Source organism: Artemia sp. Qi Xiang Cuo, chromosome 1 (genome assembly GCF_049724085.1).
Source record: "Artemia sp. Qi Xiang Cuo chromosome 1, ASM4972408v1, whole genome shotgun sequence".
Taxonomy (NCBI): domain Eukaryota; kingdom Metazoa; phylum Arthropoda; class Branchiopoda; order Anostraca; family Artemiidae; genus Artemia; species Artemia sp. Qi Xiang Cuo.
Window position 1 is genome coordinate 84,672,153 of NC_142794.1, and position 22,637 is coordinate 84,694,789.

General features: G+C 33.8%; 1 protein-coding gene across 1 annotated transcript in view; it reads right to left on the reverse strand.

Moving 5' to 3' along the window:
* LOC148956837 (putative inorganic phosphate cotransporter) overlaps nt 1–22,637 on the reverse strand; it is a 64,661-nt gene that overhangs the window by 14,563 nt on the left and 27,461 nt on the right. The window contains exons 5-8 of the mRNA XM_089096556.1: nt 14,279–14,366; nt 7,428–7,651; nt 4,452–4,601; nt 1,044–1,176 (exon numbers count right to left, since the gene is read on the reverse strand). Coding sequence (XP_088952682.1) covers nt 1,044–1,176; nt 4,452–4,601; nt 7,428–7,651; nt 14,279–14,366 — 595 coding nt within the window. The remainder of the gene's footprint in view (nt 1–1,043; nt 1,177–4,451; nt 4,602–7,427; nt 7,652–14,278; nt 14,367–22,637) is intronic.

Consider the following 22,637-nt stretch of genomic DNA (forward strand, 5'->3'; position numbering starts at 1 on the left):
TTCATGGGAAATGACGGACGTGAATAGCATCTTTTGATTTATTCAGCTACATGTGTTGGCTTCTGAGACCACCCTATAGCAAAATTTTACCATCTAGGAATAACGAACGATCCTTAGAAGCTCCTAGCTGACAAGGCGATCATGACGAAACATGACTGTCTTTTCTGCTATGAAGCAAACAGTAACAAGTACTATCAAGTAAAAGCAAAAAGCAACATTTAACCCAAAAATGAGAAAAATGTATTCCGTACAGGAGAGGGGGCTTTCCCTTACTCAACCTCCCCACCCTCTTGGTCAAAGAAACTTTGGAGGAAGCTCTTTTGATTGATAATTGATGGCGCTAGGGCCTTTTTTAAAATTCAAAACTGATTGGAGAGCAACCAGTCCAATCCTAGAACCATTTTTGATATCCGGTCCATTTTAATATCTGGGGGTAATTTTCCGGAGGTATTTTCAGGGAAGGGGATTTTTTCCGGCGGGAATTTTGTCCCCGGGGGAGGGAGTTTCTGGTGGATTTTCGCAGGAAGAACTTACCGAGGGTGGGGAGGGGGATAATATTAGTGGGGGAATTTTCCGGTAAGATATGCCTAGCACCGTTTTGGCAAATACTAAAGTTTGAAATACTCGGTAAAACTATGTAATATATGTGCAAGAAAGTTTTTGTTTTTACTTTCATCCCTTTTTCGAAAAAATAGGTTCTGTCTTTCTTGGGGGGGGGCAGCACAGTTTGCACATGGTTAACCTATAGGAGATAGATGATTTTGAACGAAGGTTGGATGTTCAAAACACAATCAGAGTGCACTTTTATGCCACAGGGAAAAAGAAAGGACCCTTCAGGCCAGTATCCGGTATGGTTATTTCCCCTCACCTACAAACCCTCCTTCTATTTTCAGGCTTGAAATAAGCCAATATATAAAAATAATTAATTAAACTTGGAATTCTACAAGCCAAATATTCTAAACAAAAATAAATTCTATGCCAAAATCAAATAGCAAATGTTACATAACCTTGAAACTGAAAATAAATAAAATTGTTCAAATTACCAATTATAGTCCAAATCTTTCTTACTGCTACAGTGGACAGCCATTTTCTTCTTTTACAAAGATCAGCAAGTGGACATAATATCAAAGTTGAGATCCATGACAAAAAGTATGGCAGAGCAAGGATGATGGCATTCTGAAATGTAAACTTATGTAAGGACTTGTCAAACCGAGGGCAAGGCCCTTAGTGTTTTTTAGCGCCTGTGAATCTTGCAAAATGACTGATAAAATTATTTTCATAGCCTTTTTCTTTATGAGGCAAACCACATGTTATCTTTTGAGATTCAGAGACTTTTACTATAATTTATTCAAAACTTTAAGTGTAGTTAGATAGGTTTTTTAATCTCATTATCTAACAATTTTAGGTTTTAAAGTAAGTCTTGATCTCTTGATATTCACCACAGCTTTATTTATAATAAGTAATATGATCGGTTTCATTTATATATTCAAATAGTATATAATTTCTCCATTTATTTACTTATGCATTTGTAAATGAATTTGAATGAAATGAATATGCATTTTTAAATGAAATGGAAGCCTGAAATAACCTTCGTACTGCTAAATAATTTAATTCAAGGTTTTAAGTTGTTGTCGTTTTATGACCAGGGACAGTGCCAGGTAAATTTCCTTTGGAATTTATTACCTACTTAAAAAGAGTTTTTGATGAAAAGAAACAAGGCACGATAATCAAAATTACTGCACGCACTTAAAATCAAGATGCGAAGATTTACAGCCAGTGAAAACTTGTGGCAAAATATCTGCATCAAGTTTAAGATTTTTAATAGAGCACAAGTCATTTTGGCAGCGTTTTCGGACCCTTAATGTCCATAGAGACAACGATAATATTTAAGTCTTCATTTGTTGAATCTTCATTGTTCTAAGCTATTATATGAGCGACTCATAAGAGTAATCTATGCTATTTATAAGAACCATTCTGGGTATATAGTCTTTCTTAAGGACATCTCCAAGCGATCTAAGCTAGTAAATCATAATCTTCGAACTGGGTGGGTAAAAACCTCTTTGTTTAGAAAGATCATCAGTTGCTACCTCATCACTGTTTTCTCCAAAATAGAAAACTATTTTTTTCCCATTTATACTCGTGAAGAAATGAAGACGAGCATTGAGCTTCTGTTTAAAATTATAAAAATCAACGTTGTGTTGTTTCTTCTAGATTGCAAAACTTTGTGCATTTTTTTACAAGAAGCTGAGCATCGCTAGACACCAAATTTGGTTGAAATTACAATAGGAAAGTAGAAATAAGTTAAATTTCCTATGGATGGCAAGTAGAATAAATAAAACTTTGAATTAAAAAAAAAATGCAAACGGGGGCATATTAAAATAGTGGAATTTGACGTCTTGCAGCATATAGTCTCTAGTACGGCATCTTCAAGTTTTTAAAGAAAGATTAGTGAATGGGAATATATAATAGGATGTACAATTGATAATACTAAATGGTATTAAATCATTAATATTAATATTCTTATATTGATTTATGTGTATTGAGCAAGCAGTGGCGGATCCAAGGGGTGAGCCCCCCCCCTAGCGTAGTCTAAAGTAGTGTAATTTACTTAACTAACGCAAGTTTGCGTTAATTAAACTTGCTCCTAACGCAAGTTTATCGGATCAACCTTTTTTGTGCCCCCTCCCTATTTTTTTATCGGATCAACCTATTTTGCACCCCCTCTAAAAAATCCTGGATCCGCCCCTGTGAGGAAGAAGCTGAGTGTCAAGCTAGTGGTAGCAGGACACATGATATTGTAGTTATGCTTTTTATTGTTTTTGATTCTCTTCTAAGGTTGCCTTAAATTATCGCTTTTAGTGAATTTGTTTGATTATCCCTCCTCCGTATCACGCCATGGCATTTGAAGGGGGTTTCGTTATGTTAGTACAGTAAATAAATTAGGAATAAATAAATAAAAGAAATAAAAGTAAATCAATAAATAAAGTAAATAAATAAGACCGTCATTTTTCGCAAAAGCAAATATAACCAAGTCCAATAATACTTTCTAAAGACCTTGGGTTTAACCTATATTAGATTTCGTCTGCTGCTGTTCGACATCCAGACATGTTCTAACTCTTAAATATAATTTATCTAAAGGGTAATAAGAAATAAATAAATAGATAATAAGACATAAATAAATCCAGTACTTAGTAAGGTGAGTTTTGGAATACACCCTTGAATATAAGCATTTAAATGCCCTCGTGACTCATAGTTATGATACCAGTTTGACCATTAGCATATGATAGTTATAGCATGCTAATTACATCAGTTAAAATTATATACTTTATTTTAAGTTCTTGTTTTACAAATTTAAATATTGTGTTCGTTTTCCTCACTTGAATCACTACCAAATATCAGACATATTTGAATTTTTATTGGCACTTCAAATTGTTTTCATTGAATCTTAAATTGGGTTTATTGGGTAGTAAATTAACTATTCATTTCCTAAAAAACAACTTTCGTTCTATAACCAAGATGCTACTTATATATGCTTGAATGAATTAACTCTAAAACTTTGAAAATTGTTGAACTCGTTTTCTAGTTCCTTAACCTAGAACGTTTAGTCCATAACCTAGAACGTTTATGAACGTTTAGCCCTAATTTTCTTAATTAACTACATAATAGGATAATAATATTGAGAAGAAATTTGAATAGAATAAATAAGAAATAAAGTGTTGGTACAAAATATTAGATTATATTCTAATCTATATAATTCCCTTTAATCCAAAGTTTCCTACTGCTACTATATATTAAGAAAGTCTATATCCCATTATTCCCCGAAACTTGGAATTATGCTCCCAAATTATACAAGCCCTTTTACTGTTAATGAACTATAAAAAAATACATATACGTATAAAAATAAGGAAATAAACATGTGTGGAATGAAGATGAAATAATTCACACAACTAAATTGATCACACTTTATTTAATATCGATCCCTTTTATGTGTACATTACAATGCCACTACCTATCAAGGTAGTAGCATTAACCGCCGCACCTATTATACCCCCCCCCCCCACTCACCTTTATTAATCCAAAAAATTCCTTCCTCGATTCCTGGAAGGCAGTTTAATGACAAAAGCGCACAAAGGGACTAAAACACCTGTTAATTCTACAATTTTAATTTTATTTTAAGCAGCGAGGAAGAAAAAAATGGCCCTTATCGTGTCAAACGAAAAAAAAACTTAAAATATACGCTGGCAGGTACACGAAATACCAGATATCCTCAGGTGTGCTAGCAGCCCCAGAATTGTGTTACCTACCCCTACAACTTGTATCTACCCCGAATATTTCCAACCAAAGCTCCTGTAAAGCAGTTAAATGACAAAAAAGAAAACGGATTTAACATATATCTTTCTGCAACTTTTATTTTTTGAAGCAGAGAAGAATAAAAAATCGAAAAAACTTACACTTTTGATGTCAAACCCAAAAATAGTCTTGAGGTATACTGGCAGGTCAACAAGAAGAATAAGGAATCCCCAATTATGACCAATATTTGCTATCAAAATTGCATAAAATGGCATCGATGTCAGAATGGACTGCCATGGTATAGGCAAAGCCTAAAAAGAAAATTTTATTGTATTTTAGGGGATTGCAGGCCACAATTCTTCCTGACAATTTTATTAACAAGGTTTAAGAGTAGGCGAAAAAATCTTTGGTACTTGTTAATTATTCAGAACACAGTCAAGAATTTTAACCTGAATGCAAGATCTGAGAAAACCCGTTTCACAGCCACAAAGACGAGTGACAGAATGCATTGGACTTCTATAATTTGGGCTGTATATTTGCAAATTAGCGGGAAGGAGTGGAGTATAGCGGGTTTGCATGCAAAATGTGTTATCTGCAGTTATTCTGACTATTATGAAGTAAAAACTTTTATCCTAACTTCATAATATATAGCCCAAATTATATAATTCCAATGCATTCTGTCAAACTAAAGAAGTCTTGTGGCTATGAATTATGAAACCAATTTTTACAGATCCACAGATCAAAACTCTTCAGTGTGTTCTGAATGATTAACAAGTACCATATCTTTTTTGAACTATTATTGCGAAAAATAATTTGAGACTATGTGTAGCTAAAAATTTTCCGAGTTAAATGGAACGCTTGATTCAGAACAAATTAGGGCTACATAAAAAGGGCTACAAAAAAATTAGAGATACGATCCAAAACATGTTTCTTTTTACATTAGTTTATCATGTCAAACAAGCTTATGCGATAGAAATTCTTAGCTTAATAAGGCCAAACAAAAACTATTCTAAGCGATCTTAATATTGTTTTTTTTTGGGGGGGGGGGGACAGAAGAAAACCTTACGTAGTTAATACATACATTAAATTTAGGTAACTTTCAGCACACACATGCTTTATCTGTCTACATAATTGGTAATGTAGATACCTCTAGAGAAAATCTGTTAACGAGAGAAAACAAATAAATTTATGCACATCAATACAACCAAGATGTGACAGGGAGTACCGAACAGGGCATGTTCTGGGGGTAAAACAGTGGGCTCTCAGTTTGGTGTCATGATTTTGCACCCGATCTTTCTTTCGCTTGGTAGAAAGTAAAGCATTGAGAGCATATTCCTTTTTGTACGTAAGTTGCAGGCTCTTTCGGGGGCACAGATGGATGGATAATTCGACTAAAAGGGACGTATCTTTTCTCTGCGTATGTGAGTATTTCCTAAGTTACAGTTTGAAAATTCTATTCAGATTTATCTCACGACTAAGGAATCCGTTTGAAACTTCAAAGAACAAATTGCTTCAGAGGAGGGAGGGGGTGTAGGAGGGGATGGTAAAAGAGGTTTTAACCGTTTGTCACGAAAGAGAATACACTACAGTGTCAATTTTGTGTCTGAGCTCGACAGAAGTCCGAACAAGTTTTTATACAACTTATAGCATGTACAATAAACATAGCCGATCAAACTCATTCCGTCTACGGGGAATCTCAATTTGTTCGGGTTTCTCAGTTTAACTTTACCTACGTAATATTAGGTCTTTTGCTGAGGATGACCTATTAATCATTATTTCTTTCATTTTTCTAGCCTAAACAATGCTGTTAAACCTAAATATTTACTTTTTAACAATTCCTGACATGAAAGTGTGAAACAATATGCGAAATTAATTTCCAGTTACACTCTAATATTAACATTTCATATATGTCAGAAATAAATAAGATAAAAGTAAGATAAAAGAAAATGTAAAAAGTACAATTTTTGATTTAGAGAAATTTGATTCATTATCATCATCAATATTGTTTATGCTCGAGAAACTAAGTATTACTGGTCTTTACTTTCTGTTAATAAAATGAAATAATTTTTGTCTTCTGTTTTTTTTTCCCAATAATCAGTTTAATGAATGTTGGAGACCATTAAAATTAGTTCCGCAGTCCTACTAGTAAATATTTTTTTAGATGAAAAGTAATTGCTTACCAAACTATACAAGACACTTTGTTTAAACCTTCTGTGATTTATCTTGGCATAATTCTCCTTGAAACTTTTGAGTGTTTTGTTTATCAATAGGATTTAAAGAAATTATTCCATTAGATTTTCTTGAATCGATTCCACGTCCATCAAGAGTAAACAGTCTAGCCATCAATATAAAAAGAGAGAAGGATTATAGAAAACTGAATAGAGAATTATAGAAAACTGAATTATATGGGCCATTTTAATTTTATTCGAAGATTCGAAAGGGTGAGACCCAAAATTTATGTGAGGGCCTTGTAAATCCGTATTTACTGCTATTTTAGCTAAAATTCTCATTGTAAACCGTGTGAGACCAAATGGTCGGCAGTGGGTATAACACCCTGTACACCAATTAGTTGTGATTCATGTTTGAGATTCCTCGGGTTGCAGTGGTAGCTAGCAAACTAGTAAGAGACGATCACGTTCCTTAGTAAAAACTATAATAACGCACAACTCCTACAAATACAGTCTGGTCAAAGCAAGAAGTACAGTATCAGAACTGCCTTGGCCAAAATCCCTATATAGAAAGTTTACCATCCCTTGGCTTGAACAACAAGGGAAATATATTGGCTTGAAAATCAAGAGAAGTGTATTCCTACAGGTATTAGCGCATCTAGAAGTGTATCCAAGAGAATATGAGTGCAGCCTCTTCACTAGACGCAATACCTTTATAAAGATTCATCTGGTTCTTTTTTCTACATTGAATCGAGGATTTCTTAAGGGTTCTTTGTCTGTTCTCACCCTACAAAACTACACCAAGGTCTATATTTCGCTTGCAGTGACATTGAATAAAAAAAAACTGTCAAGCATACATAGAATACATCAAACATTCTTTTTTAATGTATTCTTTTTTAATGTCTTTTTTTAACGTTTGTAATCTCTAAAACGAATAAATTATAAGATTTAAAAAGCAAAATGCGTTACCTTCTTAGATACATGCGCATCTTTTGAAATTTCTTTTGTTATATGTATTCTTTCTGTTTCACTGATTCTAGGATGTTCGTCAGGATTATCATGAACTAGTAACAGCCAGAACACAGCCCAAACAACACCAAAACAGCCTTCAATATAAAACACAGCTTCCCAGCCAATGTTTTCGATAATTAAACCGGTTAATAGGAGACCTGACACTGTACCAAGCTCTGCACCTAAAGGAAAGAAATAATAAGGTCAATGCGGAGGGGAAATAGATAAACAAGGAAGTTCAATGTTTGTCTCAGACAAAGAACAATAAACAAAATCTAACTTTCCCCACCAAAACCATAAAGAAAGTTACAAAATCTTAAACAAAAATGTTAGTTAAATTTATATATATTTTTTGTGGTCTGACTACATTTAGCTACAGCTAGCTAACCGACCCACTTTTTGTCAAGGGGTACTATAGATTTTTTTATTTTATTAGGTTATAATCTACAGACCAGCCAAGCCCTAACTGTTTACAATCTAAAAGAGTTTTAAAGAAAGTGAGAGATCTGCTTACTTTCAGAAAATTGCGGGTCAGATCCAGAAAAAATTGGCTTTAAATCGAATTTTAGTTTTGACTATTTAAACCCTGGTTTTGCTTCTTTCGAAATTAAACTCAATAGATGTTTTATTTTGAAATATTTCATTAATGATGGATAACAATGCACAATCAGAGGCACCAGTAGTTGTTAGCTCCTACTATGCTGGTTTTATCAGTGCAATACATTTAAAAATACATTTGCTAATATTCAACTCGAAGATTTTTTTGATTTTTTGTTTAGAATGTGTAAAAAAATTATCGACTAGCACAGAAAAAAAACATAAAAACCTAAAGAGACTGAATTTCAGATGCTCTTTTGTGTACTTCAAACTTTGATAACTATGCACAATTTGAAGCCGTCAAGTAATTTATGAAAAGTAGCTGTGATGGTGGGGATTGCCGTTGCTGTTTTAAAATCGGCACCAAGTATGAATAACTGACCTGTAAGCTATTCTTTATTATCAAACAGTTCGTGGTAACGAACTGTAAGTAAGGAGCGACCCGGCTCAATGGTAACCGAAACTCTAGAAAACGGGTTTTTGATATCAATAGATATATCAAAAGAATCAGATTTCAATGCTGATTTCAAATATATAACTTTAATCAAGTTTAGTGCTACTCATCAAAAGTTAAGCGCCTAAGAAAATTTGGCTGATTTTCAAAAAAGGGGGAAAGACCCCCTAAAAGTTATAGAACCTTAATGAAAATCACACCATCATATTCAGCGTATCAGAGAACCGTACTGTAGAGGTTTCAAACTCCTATCTACAAAAATGTGGAATTTTACATTTTTTGCCAGAAGAAAGATCACGGATGCGTGTTTATTTGTTTGTTTGTTTGTTTTTTTTTCCCCAGGGGTGATAGTATCGACACAGTAGTCCTAGAATATCGTGTGTGGGCTCATTTGAATGGAAATTAAAAGTTCTAGTGCCCTTTTTAAGTAACCAAAAAATGGAGGGCAACTCGGCCCCCTCACACACTCATTTTTTTCCGAAAGTCACCCGATCAAAATTTTGAGATAGCCATTTTGTTCAGCATGGTCGAAAATATGATAAATATGTCTTTTAGGGTTACTTAATCCCCCGAAGCTTCCAAAGGGAGGGCTAAAAGTTATGAGCTTTATCCAATGTTAACATATAGTATTTGTTATTGGGAAGTATACAGAAGTTTTCAGGAGGTTTTTTTTTTCTCGTGGTGGGAGGGAAGGGGGGGTCGGTGGTTATGTTGGAGGATCTGTTCATGAAGGAAGTTTTCATGGGGGAAGGGAAATTGCCATGAAGGGGGCGCCGGACTTGCCAACATTATTTATTGGTTATTGGGAAGTATACAACCATTTTCAGGAAGGATTTTTTCTGGAGGGGGGGGCTAGACGAGGGGGTAAATCTGGAGAATAGTTCCGTGGAGGATGTTTCTTTGGGGTAAGGGACATTTCTATGAAGGAGGCACCGGATTTCCAAGCATTATTTAAAAAACGATCAGAAATTAAATAAAAAAAAACAAGTTTTTTCAACTGAAATGTAAGAAGGAATATTAGAACTTAAAACGAACAGAAATTATAACGTATGTGAGGGGGTTCTCCCCCAAGTCAATACCTCGCTCTTTACGATACAGTTTTTTTTTATTGATTTAAAAAGAGCTATCTATTCTAATTAAACGGCCTTGGTGTTTCAGGGGTTTGTGAATCAAAATTTTTTTTAACTTTTAACGTAAAGGGCGTGGTATTGACTAAGGTGAGAACCCCCTAATATACGTAATAACATATACGTAATAAAAAAAAACAATAAAAAAACAAGCGATACGGCTCAATAGTAATCGAAACTTTTAAAAACGGAATTTTTATGCCAATAAATTTATCAAAAGAATGTGTTTATAATGCTGATTCTAAATATATAAATTTTATTAAGTTTAGTATTACTCATCAACGGCTACGAGCCTGAGAAAATTTACTCGATTTTTTTAAGAGGGGGGAAACATCCCCTGCATTAACTAAAAAACGATCAGAAATTAAATAAAAAAAAAACAAGTTTTTTAAACTGAAAGTAAGGAGCGACATTAAAACTGGATTTTTTAAAGAGGGGGGAAACATCCCCTGCATTAACTAAAAAACGATCAGAAATTAAATTAAAAAAAAACAAGTTTTTTAAACTGAAAGTAAGGAGCGACATTAAAACTTAAAACGAACAGAAATTATTCCTTATATGAAAGGGGCTGTCCCCTCCTCAACGCCTCGCTCTTTACGCTAAAGTTTTTTTATTGTTTTACAAAATAAAGTTGTGAGACAGAGTCAAACTTTAGCGTAAAGAGCGAGGCGTTGAGGAGGGGACAGCCCCTTTCATATACGGAATAATTTCTGTTCGTTTTAAGTTTTAATGTCGCTCCTTACTTTCAGTTTAAAAAACTTGTTTTTTTTTATTTAATACATTTAAAAGGTCTGCAATCCACAATGGCATTTGACGTCCGAACGTTTGTGTTTCCTATGCTATCTTCGGTATACAAGATACATATGAGTACAACTCTCAAGGGAATTTTATTTCTAAGCGTACTAAGCGCATTTCTTTGTTCGTTGTTGGTTTTGATTGCCATTGGCGTTGTAAAAGTGGCAACAAGTGAAAATAAACAACCCCATCTTATATCTTTAAACGAGCAACTTTTGATGTATGAATGTAAAAAAATTCTTGATAACAGCTCGGAAGTTTTTTTTTTTTTAATAATGGCCGCCAGGGGTTTTCTTGCGGGAAAACAAGATCTAGATAGGTCACGACTTTGAGGAAAATCTTTTACAGCCTTAATTTTGGAAAAAAAAGTCACGTAAGTGACTTCATACTTATATACACTTCAAAACAATAAATTGTATCATTTTCTTCTAGGTGTGATCATACCGTTCTTAGTATCTATGACGGTTCCAAAATTACACAAGATGATAAATAATTCTGAGCAGCTAAAGAAAAAGGCATGGAACAAGCAACAGCAAAAATTACACTGAATTGCAAAGGAAAACATTGTACAACCAAATCTGCAGTTAGAGACAAAGCTAAATTATGACAGAATGATGAAACGTGGTAGTTTAGCGTACTTGCGTGGAATGAAGGCGAATCAAAATTACAATTGGATGAAGGAACGTGAAAGTTTAGCGAGTGTGAGACTATGTTTGATACACAGGAAGAGGGAATTAAAATTTGGTATGTATCATACGTTCAAAATTACACAAAATGACAAATAACTCTGAACAGGAACATCCCTAATTGTTACTGAATCATATAGCAACTTAATTAAAGCAAAAATATGACGACAGGGGAAAAGCTGTGAAAGAGGTTTTTTTGGTATCTATGACATCATGCAGAATTACACATTATTTTGGATGAATCCGAGCAACTAAAGTAAATTTATTTAAAAAGGTCAGAGGTAATGATGCGGAAAAATGAAGCGCAAAAGATATCTATGGCTAGAAAACATGAGACAACCAGCATAAATAAAGCAAAAGTAAAATAAAGCATAATACATTAAAGCAAAAATATGACGACAGGGGAAAAGCTGTGAAAGAGGTTTTTTTGGTATCTATGACATCATGCAGAATTACACATTATTTAAAGCATAATACATTACATTATTAAAATAAAGATTACAGCATAAAATAAAGCATAATACATTAAAGCAAAAATATGACGACAGGGGAAAAGCTGTGAAAGAGGTTTTTTTGGTATCTATGACATCAGGCAGAATTACACGTTATTTTGGATGAATCCGAGCAACTAAAGTAAATTTATTTAAAAAGGTCAGAGGTAATGATGCGGAAAAATGAAGCGCAAAAGATATCTATGGCTAGAAAACATGAGACAACCAGCATAAAATAAAGTAAAAATTAAAATAAAGCATAATACATTAAAGCAAAAATATGACGAAAGGAGAAAAGCTGTGAAAAAGGTTTTTTTGGTATCTATGACATCATGCAGATTTACACATTATTTTGGATGAATCCGAGCAACTAAAGTAAATTTATTTAAAAAGGTCAGAGGTAATGATGCGGAAAAATGAAGCGCAAAAGATATTTATGGCTAGAAAACACGAGACAACCAGCATAAAATAAAGCAAAAATTAAAATAAAGCATAATACATTAAAGCAAAAATATGACGACAGGGGAAAAGCTGTGAAAGAGGTTTTTTTGGTATCTATGACATCAGGCAGAATTACACGTTATTTTGGATGAATCCGAGCAACTAAAGTAAATTTATTTAAAAAGGTCAGAGGTAATGATGCGGAAAAATGAAGTGCAAAAGATATTTATGGCTAGAAAACACGAGACAACCAGCATAAAATAAAGCAAAAATTAAAATAAAGCATAATACATTAAAGCAAAAATATGACGACAGGGGAAAAGCTGTGAAAGAGGTTTTTTTGGTATCTATGACATCATGCAGAATTACACATTATTTAAAGCATAATACATTACATTATTAAAATAAATATTACAGCATAAAATAAAGCATAATACATTAAAGCAAAAATATGACGACAGGGGAAAAGCTGTGAAAGAGGTTTTTTTGGTATCTATGACATCAGGCAGAATTACACGTTATTTTGGATGAATCCGAGCAACTAAAGTACTAAAGCAATAAGCAAATTTTTTGGATGAATCCGAGCAACTAAAGCAATTTATTTAAAAAGGTCAGAGGTAATGATGCGGAAAAATGAAGTGCAAAAGATATCTATGGCTAGAAAACATGATACAACCAGCATACAACGAACACATCAAATCGCAAATGAAATCACGGCGGTTATAAGAGAAGCAACGGAGAGAATCGCAACGAGTCCCAAAAGAAAATAAAATCCTATAAAATAGATGATTCTTTGATACATTAACAAGAAGGAGGAATTGAATTGACGCCAAAATTTCTTAACTCAATTGAAATTGCTTATTTGACACCTCATGAACTAAAACTAAAGAATAATGAGTATATATACTCCCTTTAAACGAGCAACTCTGTATTTACTTATGTTTGTATGTATAATTTTTTTTCTTGAAAACAATTTTAGATGAAACAAACAGCTACAGAAAGAGGTATGGAAAAATATCTGATGTAATAATATACGAAAATGAAGCGCAAACGAGATCCGAGGCTAGAAGGCATGTGACAAAAAGGATCACTACGAATCTCAAATGAAAATAATAGACAACGAAATCTGCACTTAGAAGAGAAGCAACTGTAAGAATCACATCGAGTCTGAAAAGAAAAGGAATTCTATGAAATGGATGATTGTTTGACGCATTAACAGGAAGGAGGAATTAAATTCACACCAATTTGTCTTAAATTATGCTAATAAAGATTAGAGAATTAAATATGAACAAGCCTGAAGCTTGCTGAGTGCCGGGGCTAAGGCGAAGCCTGCGCTCCTGGCACTGTTATTATAAACATGTTACAATTGTTATTATAAACTTTAAAGGTCTGTATTCTACAGTGAGATCTCACGTCATAACACTTGCGTTCCCTGTTATATTCCATGTGTGTGTTCCCTGTGCTTTTCTGCAGCCATGCATCTTCAATGGTCTACTTAAGAAGACAGTTTTGATATCCAACGATAGCTGAAATATATTTTTTTCCTACTACCAATTATAAAATTGAAATTTGCTGTGGATTTTTTTCCTAGCAGTTATTGCGGTAAAAATGAAGGTTAGATGAATCTCCAAGAAAAAATTAAAGCAAGATAGCTTTAACAGGAACCTTAAATTCACAAATCTTTTGTATGAAAGCCCAGGCTGTAACCACAGCTTGTTTGAAAAATCAAAATTGGGTCTAAAAATATATTTGACAGCCATGTTGGTTGATGCACTGATTCTGGCTCACACGCATGACAAAATGTACGTAAGCAATACGCATATAGATGTGGCATCTACGCAGATATATATTTATAAAATGTCATAAAGAGAGAGAGAAAAAAAATTGTGAGGAAAATACGAGGTATCATACTCGTATAAGACATTATAGGTAAGATAGAACTTTTTTTGGAAACTTTGAAAGTTTGCAGGGCCGAAGAGCCCACTACGTATGAGCCTGATAAATAAGCATGAGTTTTGTTGAATAAGTTGATTCACTCACTGATACTCCTGAGATTGAAAGAAAAAATTGAAAAAATGAATATACATGGGCTTTTTACCCATAATGTAGCAAAATAAACGACATATTATATAGACCTGTGAATAATTCTCGAGACAGTCCTAATCCTATCAAGTGAAAAACTGAAATTATTTTGATATACAACGTAAAGAATAAATACCTCCGTAAACAATGGCCGAAATAGTGCTACGCTCATTGGGTGGGATCCATTTTGCTATCATTGGATGCATAGACGGAAACGACGGGCCCTAAAATAATTACTTTTATAAATAAAATATTAAATTATATGAAAAAATTTAATAATGAAAATGAAATTCTGAAATGAAATAATGAAAATGAAAATAATGAAATGAAAATGAAATAATGAATAATGAGAATGAAAAAATTATAAGTAAATAAATAATTACTTGCAGCAAAAATGGATAAATTTTTGGCCAAGAAAAAAATCACTCGTGCACAACTCTCTAAGAAATTATTTTATAAGTTCAGTACGCGTATTTCTTTATTTGGAAGATCAAACAAATCTGTCAAATGCCCGATTTAGCTATGTATTATATTCGTGAAGAGTGAGTACTGTATGTTTTCTTTTGGGCCCCTTGCATACACTCTTTTACAGCTACTATTTGGGCCCCATGACACAAAATTTTGAAAATTTATACATAGGTCCCAGCGAGGGTATTAGGGATCAGCCTACCTATTGGCCAGTTTTCTGGTAATGATGAAGAATACTGCTGATTTTAACTAACTGAAACACCAGCATTAATCATCCTGATGATGATGATAAGCTTATATAAATTCCGGTACTCATCTCATAATCAAAAATATCTTACAACAATATTAACTTTACAAATAAGATCTGAGGAGTGGCATTTTAAAAATGTTTCAATGCATAGTTGTATGATTAAAACTTGACACCTCAATTATTAGCTGTAATTATTACCCTCTAATTATTTAGCACAGTATATAAATTATAGGGGAGGAGCTCTTTGTTCGCACCGACAATGAAGAGCCAGAAATTATCTGCGGTAAACTTACTGCTATATCTTTATACTGTGTTATTTAGAGTCTCTAGGTATCTAATTATTAGCTGTAAAAATTCAAAATCAGAGTGCTCAATTTTAGGAAGTTGTGGGGCCTAAACTATCTCAATAAAAATATCGCAGGAAACGCCACTATGACGTAACTATTAAAAAGAAGAAAAAATCCTAGCTTCCCCAGGGTCTAAGATGTAATTTGGCTTCAATACAAATGATATTCAGCACAATATCTTTAGTAAAAAGTAACATATATAGTGAAATTGAGTGTTCAGCTTTCTTAATTTATAGTTTGAAATTAAATATGCATGAAATTTTGAGGGACTTTAACAGCCCCTAAAAATAAAAAAAAACTAAATTCGGATAAATATTATTCAAATAGTTTAGCATGTCTGTAAACTCTACCTTCAAAAAAGTTGTGTTTCTTATCTCATATTTTATATTTAGTGAGATTCCACCCTAATGAGCTTCTCCATCCCGCTAATTACTAATTTGAAAACAATCACGCGACACTACTCAAAATGTTATAGTTTTCTTTGGAGTACTTTTACTTCAGAGTACTGGGACAATCGTATTTCCTTATTATTTCCTTGTGGATAATATTTTATTTTTTTTTTTTTAATCCGCATTTATTTTATATTGCGTGTTACAAATAAACTTACTTACTTACTTATATCTCTTTTCCAGTTGCAAATTTCCTATTAAATCACAAACTATCCGTAAACTAAATTATGAAGTTGATTTAATAGAATAATTATATATCCTGCTCAGTTGAAATTCCTCTAGGATATGGAACTTCTAGGATAGGAATTTCTCGGGGATATGACGTCATTTTCCCTCATATACAAGGTACATCTATATCATACATATTATGAATAACGAAATCAATACCTTGTAACGGTGTTGTGGATAGAGCCGCGCTTAGAAACTTTCGGGCCTAAGTTCGTTCCCTTCTGTTGCAAGGAAGTGTTTCGGTAAAAAGTAAAACATAATTTTTTTTTTTTTTAGCCATTTTGTTTTTACATTTGTAAATATACTTGTTTTGTTTAAATTTTTAACCTGCGGTGGATATCGGGGGGGGGGGACGCAAGAAATGGAAAATATTGTCTTGATGTACAAGATTTTGGATATATTAGTTTTCACACGCGGACTAGACATGGACTGGAGAAAGTAAAGATATGGGGTAAAATCCAAGGCTACACGGGTTTTAAAAAAATAATTCATCGAGAATGTAATACAAAACTTTTTCGAAGGTTTTTGGCGAAAAACCTTTCGCCAAAGGGGTAAGGGACATTACAACTTTTTAAGGTACCGTAAGGGAATATTCCATTTTTCAGGTCCTTACAGAAGAGTCTACGCTACTTTTTCTTATGCCTGTCAACCGACAGCCTCCTTGGATAGTCTCAAATAATTGAGAAATTTAAGGATGTTCTGGAATCACTCTGAACTTATCTAAAAAGCTTTTAATTAAAAACTCTAAATTTTCAATAGCATGATGACACATGCTTGCACTCTTTTTCACTAAAAAAAAAGAAATCTTATGCTTAAACTAAACTTAATCGCAATATTTTCAGGTCAAGTGATTTTTTTCAAGTTGTTGAAACCTGTATCATTAATCAAACAGTTCGTGGTAACGAACTGTAAGTAAGGAGCGACCCGGCTCAATGGTAACCGAAACTCTAGAAAACGGGTTTTTGATACCAATAGATATATCAAAAGAATTAGAGTTCAATGCTGATTTCAAATATATAACTTTCGTCAAGTTTAGTGCTACCCATCAAAAGTTATGAACCTGAGAAAATTTGGCTGATTTTCAAAAAAGGGGGGAAAGACCCCCTAAAAATTATAGAACCCTAATGAAAATCACGCTATCATATTCAGCGTATCAGAGAACCCTACTGTAGAGGTTTCAAGCTTCTATCTACAAAAGTTTGGATTTTTACATTTTTTGCCAGAAGAAAGATAACAAATGCGTGTTTATTTGTTTGTTTGTTTTTGTTTTTTTTCCCCCAGGGGTGATCGTACTAAAGCAACGGGCCAATACTTTTGCGGTAAGGCTCATTGGAATGGAAGCTTAAAGTTATAGTTCTAATTTTAAGTGACCAAAAAAATGGAGGGCAACTAGGTTCCCTCCGACGCTTATTTTTTTCCCAAAGTCACCCGATAAAAATTTTGAGATGGCCATTTTGTTCAGCATGGTCAAAAATATGATAAATATGTCTTTTAGGATGATTTAATCCACCGAAGTTCCCAGAGGGAGGGCTAAAAGTTATGAACTTTACCCAATGTTAACATATAGTATTGGTTATTGGGAAGTATACAGAAGTTTTCAGGAGGTTTTTTTCTGGTAGTGGGAGGGAAGGATGGGTCGGTGGTTATGGTGGAGGATCTGTTCATGAAGGAAGTTTTCATGGGGGAAGGGAAATTGCCATGAAGGGGGCGCCGGACTTGCCAGCATTATTTATTGGTTATTAGGAAGTATACAACCATTTTCAGGAAGGATTTTTTCTGGAGGGGGGGGGATAGAGGAGGGGGTTACTCTGAAGAAGGGACATTTCTATGAAGGGGGCGACGGATTTCCAAGCATTACTTAAAAAACGATCAGAAATTAAATAAAAAACAAGTTTTTTCAACTGAAATGTAAGAAGGAATATTAGAACTTAAAACGAACAGAAATTATAACGTATGTGAGGGGGTTCTCCCCCAAGTCAATACCTCGCTCTTTACGCTACAGTTTTTTTTAAAGAGGGGCCCCTACAAGTGAAAGAATTTTAATGAAAATCACACCGTTAGATTCAGCGTATCAGAAAACCCTATTACATAGGTTTCAAGCTCATATCTGCAAAAATCTGCAACTTTGTATTTTTTGCCAGAAGAAAAATATACGAATATAGAAGTTAATTTGTAAAGACATCCATTTAGCAAAAGAAAAGTAAAATTTTTATGCAAATTAAAGCTGCATTAACTAAAAATCTATCAGAAATTAAATAAAAAAAACTTGTTTTTTAAACTGAAAGTAAGGAGCAACATTAAAACGAACTGAAATTAATCCCTATATGAAAGGGACTGTCCCCTCCACAACGCCTTGCTCTTTACGCTAAAGTTTGACACTGTCTCACAACTTTATTTTTTAAAACAATAAAAAACTTTAGCGTAAAGAGCGAGGCGTTGAGGAGGGGGCAGGCCCTTTCATATACGGATTAATTACATTTCAACTGAAATGTAAGAAGGAATATTAGAACTTAAAACGAACAGAAATTATAACGTATGTGAGGGGGTTCTCCCCCAAGTCAATACCTCGCTCTTTACGCTACAGTTTTTTTTAGTGCTTTCAAAAGAGCTATCTATTCTAATTAAACGGCCTTTGTGATTCAGGGGTTTGGGGCTGTCCCCTCCTCAAAGCCTCGCGATTTACGCTAAATTTTTAATATGTATCACAACATAATTTTTAAAAAAAATAAAAAACTATAGCGTAAAGAGCGAGGCGTTGAGGAGGGGGCAGCCCCTTTCATATACGGAATAATTACATTTCAACTGAAACGTAAGAAGGAATATTAGAACATAAAACAATCAGAAATGATAAAATATGTGAGGGGTGTTCTCCCCCAAGTTCATACCTCACTCTTTACGCTGCAGTTTTTTTAGTCCTTTCAAAAGAGCACCCTATTGTAATTAAGAGGCCTTTGTGATTCAGGGGTTTGTGAATAAAAATTTTTTTAACTTTTAACGTAAAGAGCGTGGTATTGACTAAGGGAGAACCCCCTCATATACGTAATAACATATACGTAATGAAAGAAAAAAATAAAAAAACAAGCGATACGGCTCAATAGTAATCGAAACTTTTAAAAACGGAATTTTGATGTCAATAAATGTATCAAAAGAATGTGTTTATAATGCTGATTCTAAATATATAAATTTTATTAAGTTTAGTATTACTCATCAAAGGCTACGAGCCTGAGAAAATTTACTCGATTTTTTTAAGAGGGGGGAAACATCCCTTACAAGTGAAAGAATTTTAATGAAAATCACACCGTCAGATTCAGCGTATCAGAAAACCCTATTACATAGGTTTCAAGCTCATATCTGCAAAAATCTGCAACTTTGTATTTTTTGCCAGAAGAAAAATATACGAATATAGAAGTTAGTTACGTAAGTTAATTTGTAAAGACATCCATTTAGCAAAAGAAAAGTAAGATTTTTATGCAAATAAAAGCTGCATTAACTAAAAAACGATCAGAAATTAAATAAAAAAAACAAGTTTTTTAAACTGAAAGTAAGGAGCGATATTAAAACTTAAAACGAACATAAATTATTCCGTATATGAAAGGGGATGTTCCCTCCTCAATGCCTCGCTCTTTACGCCTAAGTTTGACTCTGCCTCACAACTTTATTTCTTAAAACAATAAAAAAAACTTTAGCGTAAAGAGCGAGGTGTTGAGAAGGGGACAGCCTCTTTCATATACGGAATAATTTCTGTTCGTTTTAAGTTTTAATGTCGCTCCTTACTTTCAGTTTAAAAAACTTGTTTTTTTTTATTTAATATTTGTACTAAGTCCTTGCACCGATTCAGGCAAATACACTGGACTTCATTTTGAAAGAGGGACACAAGTCCCTAACAACGGTCTAGTCAATCAAAGGTCTTTTAGTTTGATAATCTGGACTCTTTATGTTCAATGTTATGGAACGTCGCCAGGCTAGATCAAGGATTCAAGCATAGGGGAGCGGAGAGGGTCAAATTTCTTGAATGTAAGAATTTGTACTTGTATCATTTTATTAAATACTTAAAAGAAATATTTGTATGAAGAAAATGTCTTCAATTTGAAATCCGTCCATTTGTGGGTGTTGAATTTGAATATTTGAAAGTTGAAGGGATACAAATCGGTTAATGATAAAACCCATAACATGCTGATTCTTTTGATTTCTTAAGCCGTGACTCAGTAGAGATGTGATTAAACCGGGCTTAAAGTAAGCCTTGCTTTTCAAACAGTTCGTGGTAACGAACTGCATGTAAGGGGCGACGCGGCTCAATAGTACCGTAGCTGAAATTCTAGAAAACAGAATTTTTATATCAATAGATACATCGAAAGAATTTAATTATTATGCTGATTTCAAATATATAAGATCCATCAAGCTTAGTTTTGCCCATCAAAAGCTATGAGCCTGAGAAAAATTGCCTGATTTTAGAAAAAGGGGGAAACAACCCCTAAAAGTCGAGTAATCGTAATGAAAATAATACCATCAGATTCGGCGTATAAGAGCACCATACTGTAGAAGTTTCAAGTTCTTATATATAAAAATGTGGAATTTTGAATTTGTTGCCAGAAGAAAGATCACGGATACGTGTTTATTTATTTATTTTTTTTATTATTTTTCCCAGGGTTGATCGTATCAAACCAGTGATTCTAAAAGATCGGAAAAGAACTCTTTTGATTGGAAATGAAAAGTTCTAGTGACCTTTTAAATGTACAAAAATATTGAGGGACAGCTGGCCCCCCTCTAATGCCCCTTTTTTCCCAAACTCTTCCAATAAAAATTTTGATATTTATTTTGTTCAACATAGTCAGAAGATCTAATAATTATGTCTTTGAAGGGTAAATTGACCGTTATACCCCCCCCCGTAGGAAGGGTTACAAGCTATGAACTTTGCCCATTGTTCACATGCAGTTTTGGTTTTTGGGAAGTATACAGATATAGGGGGAGATTCTCCATGGGGGAGGGTAGTTTTCTACGGGGAGCATTTTCTGTTGGGAAGGAAGTTTCTGGGTGTGAACTTTCCATAGGAAATTTTTACACGGGATGTAAATTGTCAGAATTCAAATACAAAGTTCGTTCTAATCATTTTACTTTCCCTTTGGAGACTCCATTTTATGTGTAGAAATGCGCAGGGGCAATCCATGGGAAAAATTCTCTATCCGAAAATTATCACCAGGAAAAATTTTCCATTAGGGAAATTATCACCGGAAGAAATTCTTCATGGGGGAATTTTGCAAGGAAGAAACTTTTATTTTTTAAGAGATTTCCTGGCAAACCTTTCCACACATGGGGGATTTCTGAAATGACCTGAAAACCGATCAGAAATTACATAAAAACCAAGTCTGTTTTCCAATGAAAGTATGTTAAGGATAAATTTTTCAGGCGAAATTTTTAGAGGGTTGGGAATTCTTAGCCAAGATTGAAATGTCCGGAGGTGAAATTTGTATCAGCAGTTATGGAGAAATATCAGTGGTTCGTTGCATAGTGGGGAGGGGGACAAATGCCTAATGTATTAAAAAGAATATTTTTCCACTAACATTTTTGCACTTTTTTTTACCATTCAGGTAAAGTTAGAAGGTCGTTTGGGTAAGGAGGAAGTATAAATTAATCTCTGTCCCCCTCCCCTTCGGTTGGATTAAGCCTGAATATAGGCACCGCCCAGTGATTCACCCTTCTTATTACAAATTTTGTTAAACTCAAAATATTACTTTCACTTCCCAGCCGGGACAAAACTTTGGAGAGGTTTGACTGTGTCAGCTGGAACTTTAGATAGGTTGGACGTCAACAAATACTGAAAGGAGATTTTCAACTATGTTAAAATACCAGCTTCAGAATATTAACCGAGCGAACTTTGAATGTTTTAAAAGTAGTTTATACGTTAAAACTAACTAACTAACTAACACCTCACAGCATCAACAAACCACGTCGAAATTCAACAATGCCCTAGGACAAGGATATGGAAGAGGCCTGACTGATCACCAGAAGGCTCAGTATTTGAATACTTATGCTTGCCCAGTTTTATGGTATATGTCATTTGTTTCACAACCCAAAAAGACACATCTAAAACAAATTGTGAGTGCAATTTACCAGTACATACGAATGAAAAATTTGCACCTAAATTGAAAACAGACAATATGTTCATACATAGAAATCCTGGAGGCTATCAGGTCATACACGTGGAATTTAAGATGAAAGAATTTTTCATTAGGACAATTTTGGAACAAGTGATGAGGAAAAAAGAATCACCAACAAGTGCTTGGTATGAAACATGGAAAAAAAAGAAAAGAGTTATCCTCCAAAATATAATCAAGCTTTCGAAAAAATTTATGAAATAGAAAAATTAGGAATTTCGCTTGAGGTAAGTGGGAAAATTGACAAAGAAAAACTTAAGGAATATTATGAAAAAAAAAGCTTCCTCCACTAAAAATAATTGAAAATGGTGGATAGTGAAGAAGAGGTGGACAAAAGTTTCATGCTACTAGAAAGTTGCCTGTTGCTGCCTTAAGTTTAAGAACACATGTTTTTCTTTATGCATAATTTGTTACCCACAGAAGAGTCTAAAGTAAAGATGAATATGAGTATTAGTAATGGATTATATAGCCTAAGCTATGCGAGAAAAAACTAGAAACGCAATGTCACGTAATGTTAGAATGTGAAAAACTGAGGAATTTATTGGCAAGTGTTACAGGCAAAAAAGATGAAGTTAAGTACGAGAAAGCTGTGTACCTAAGA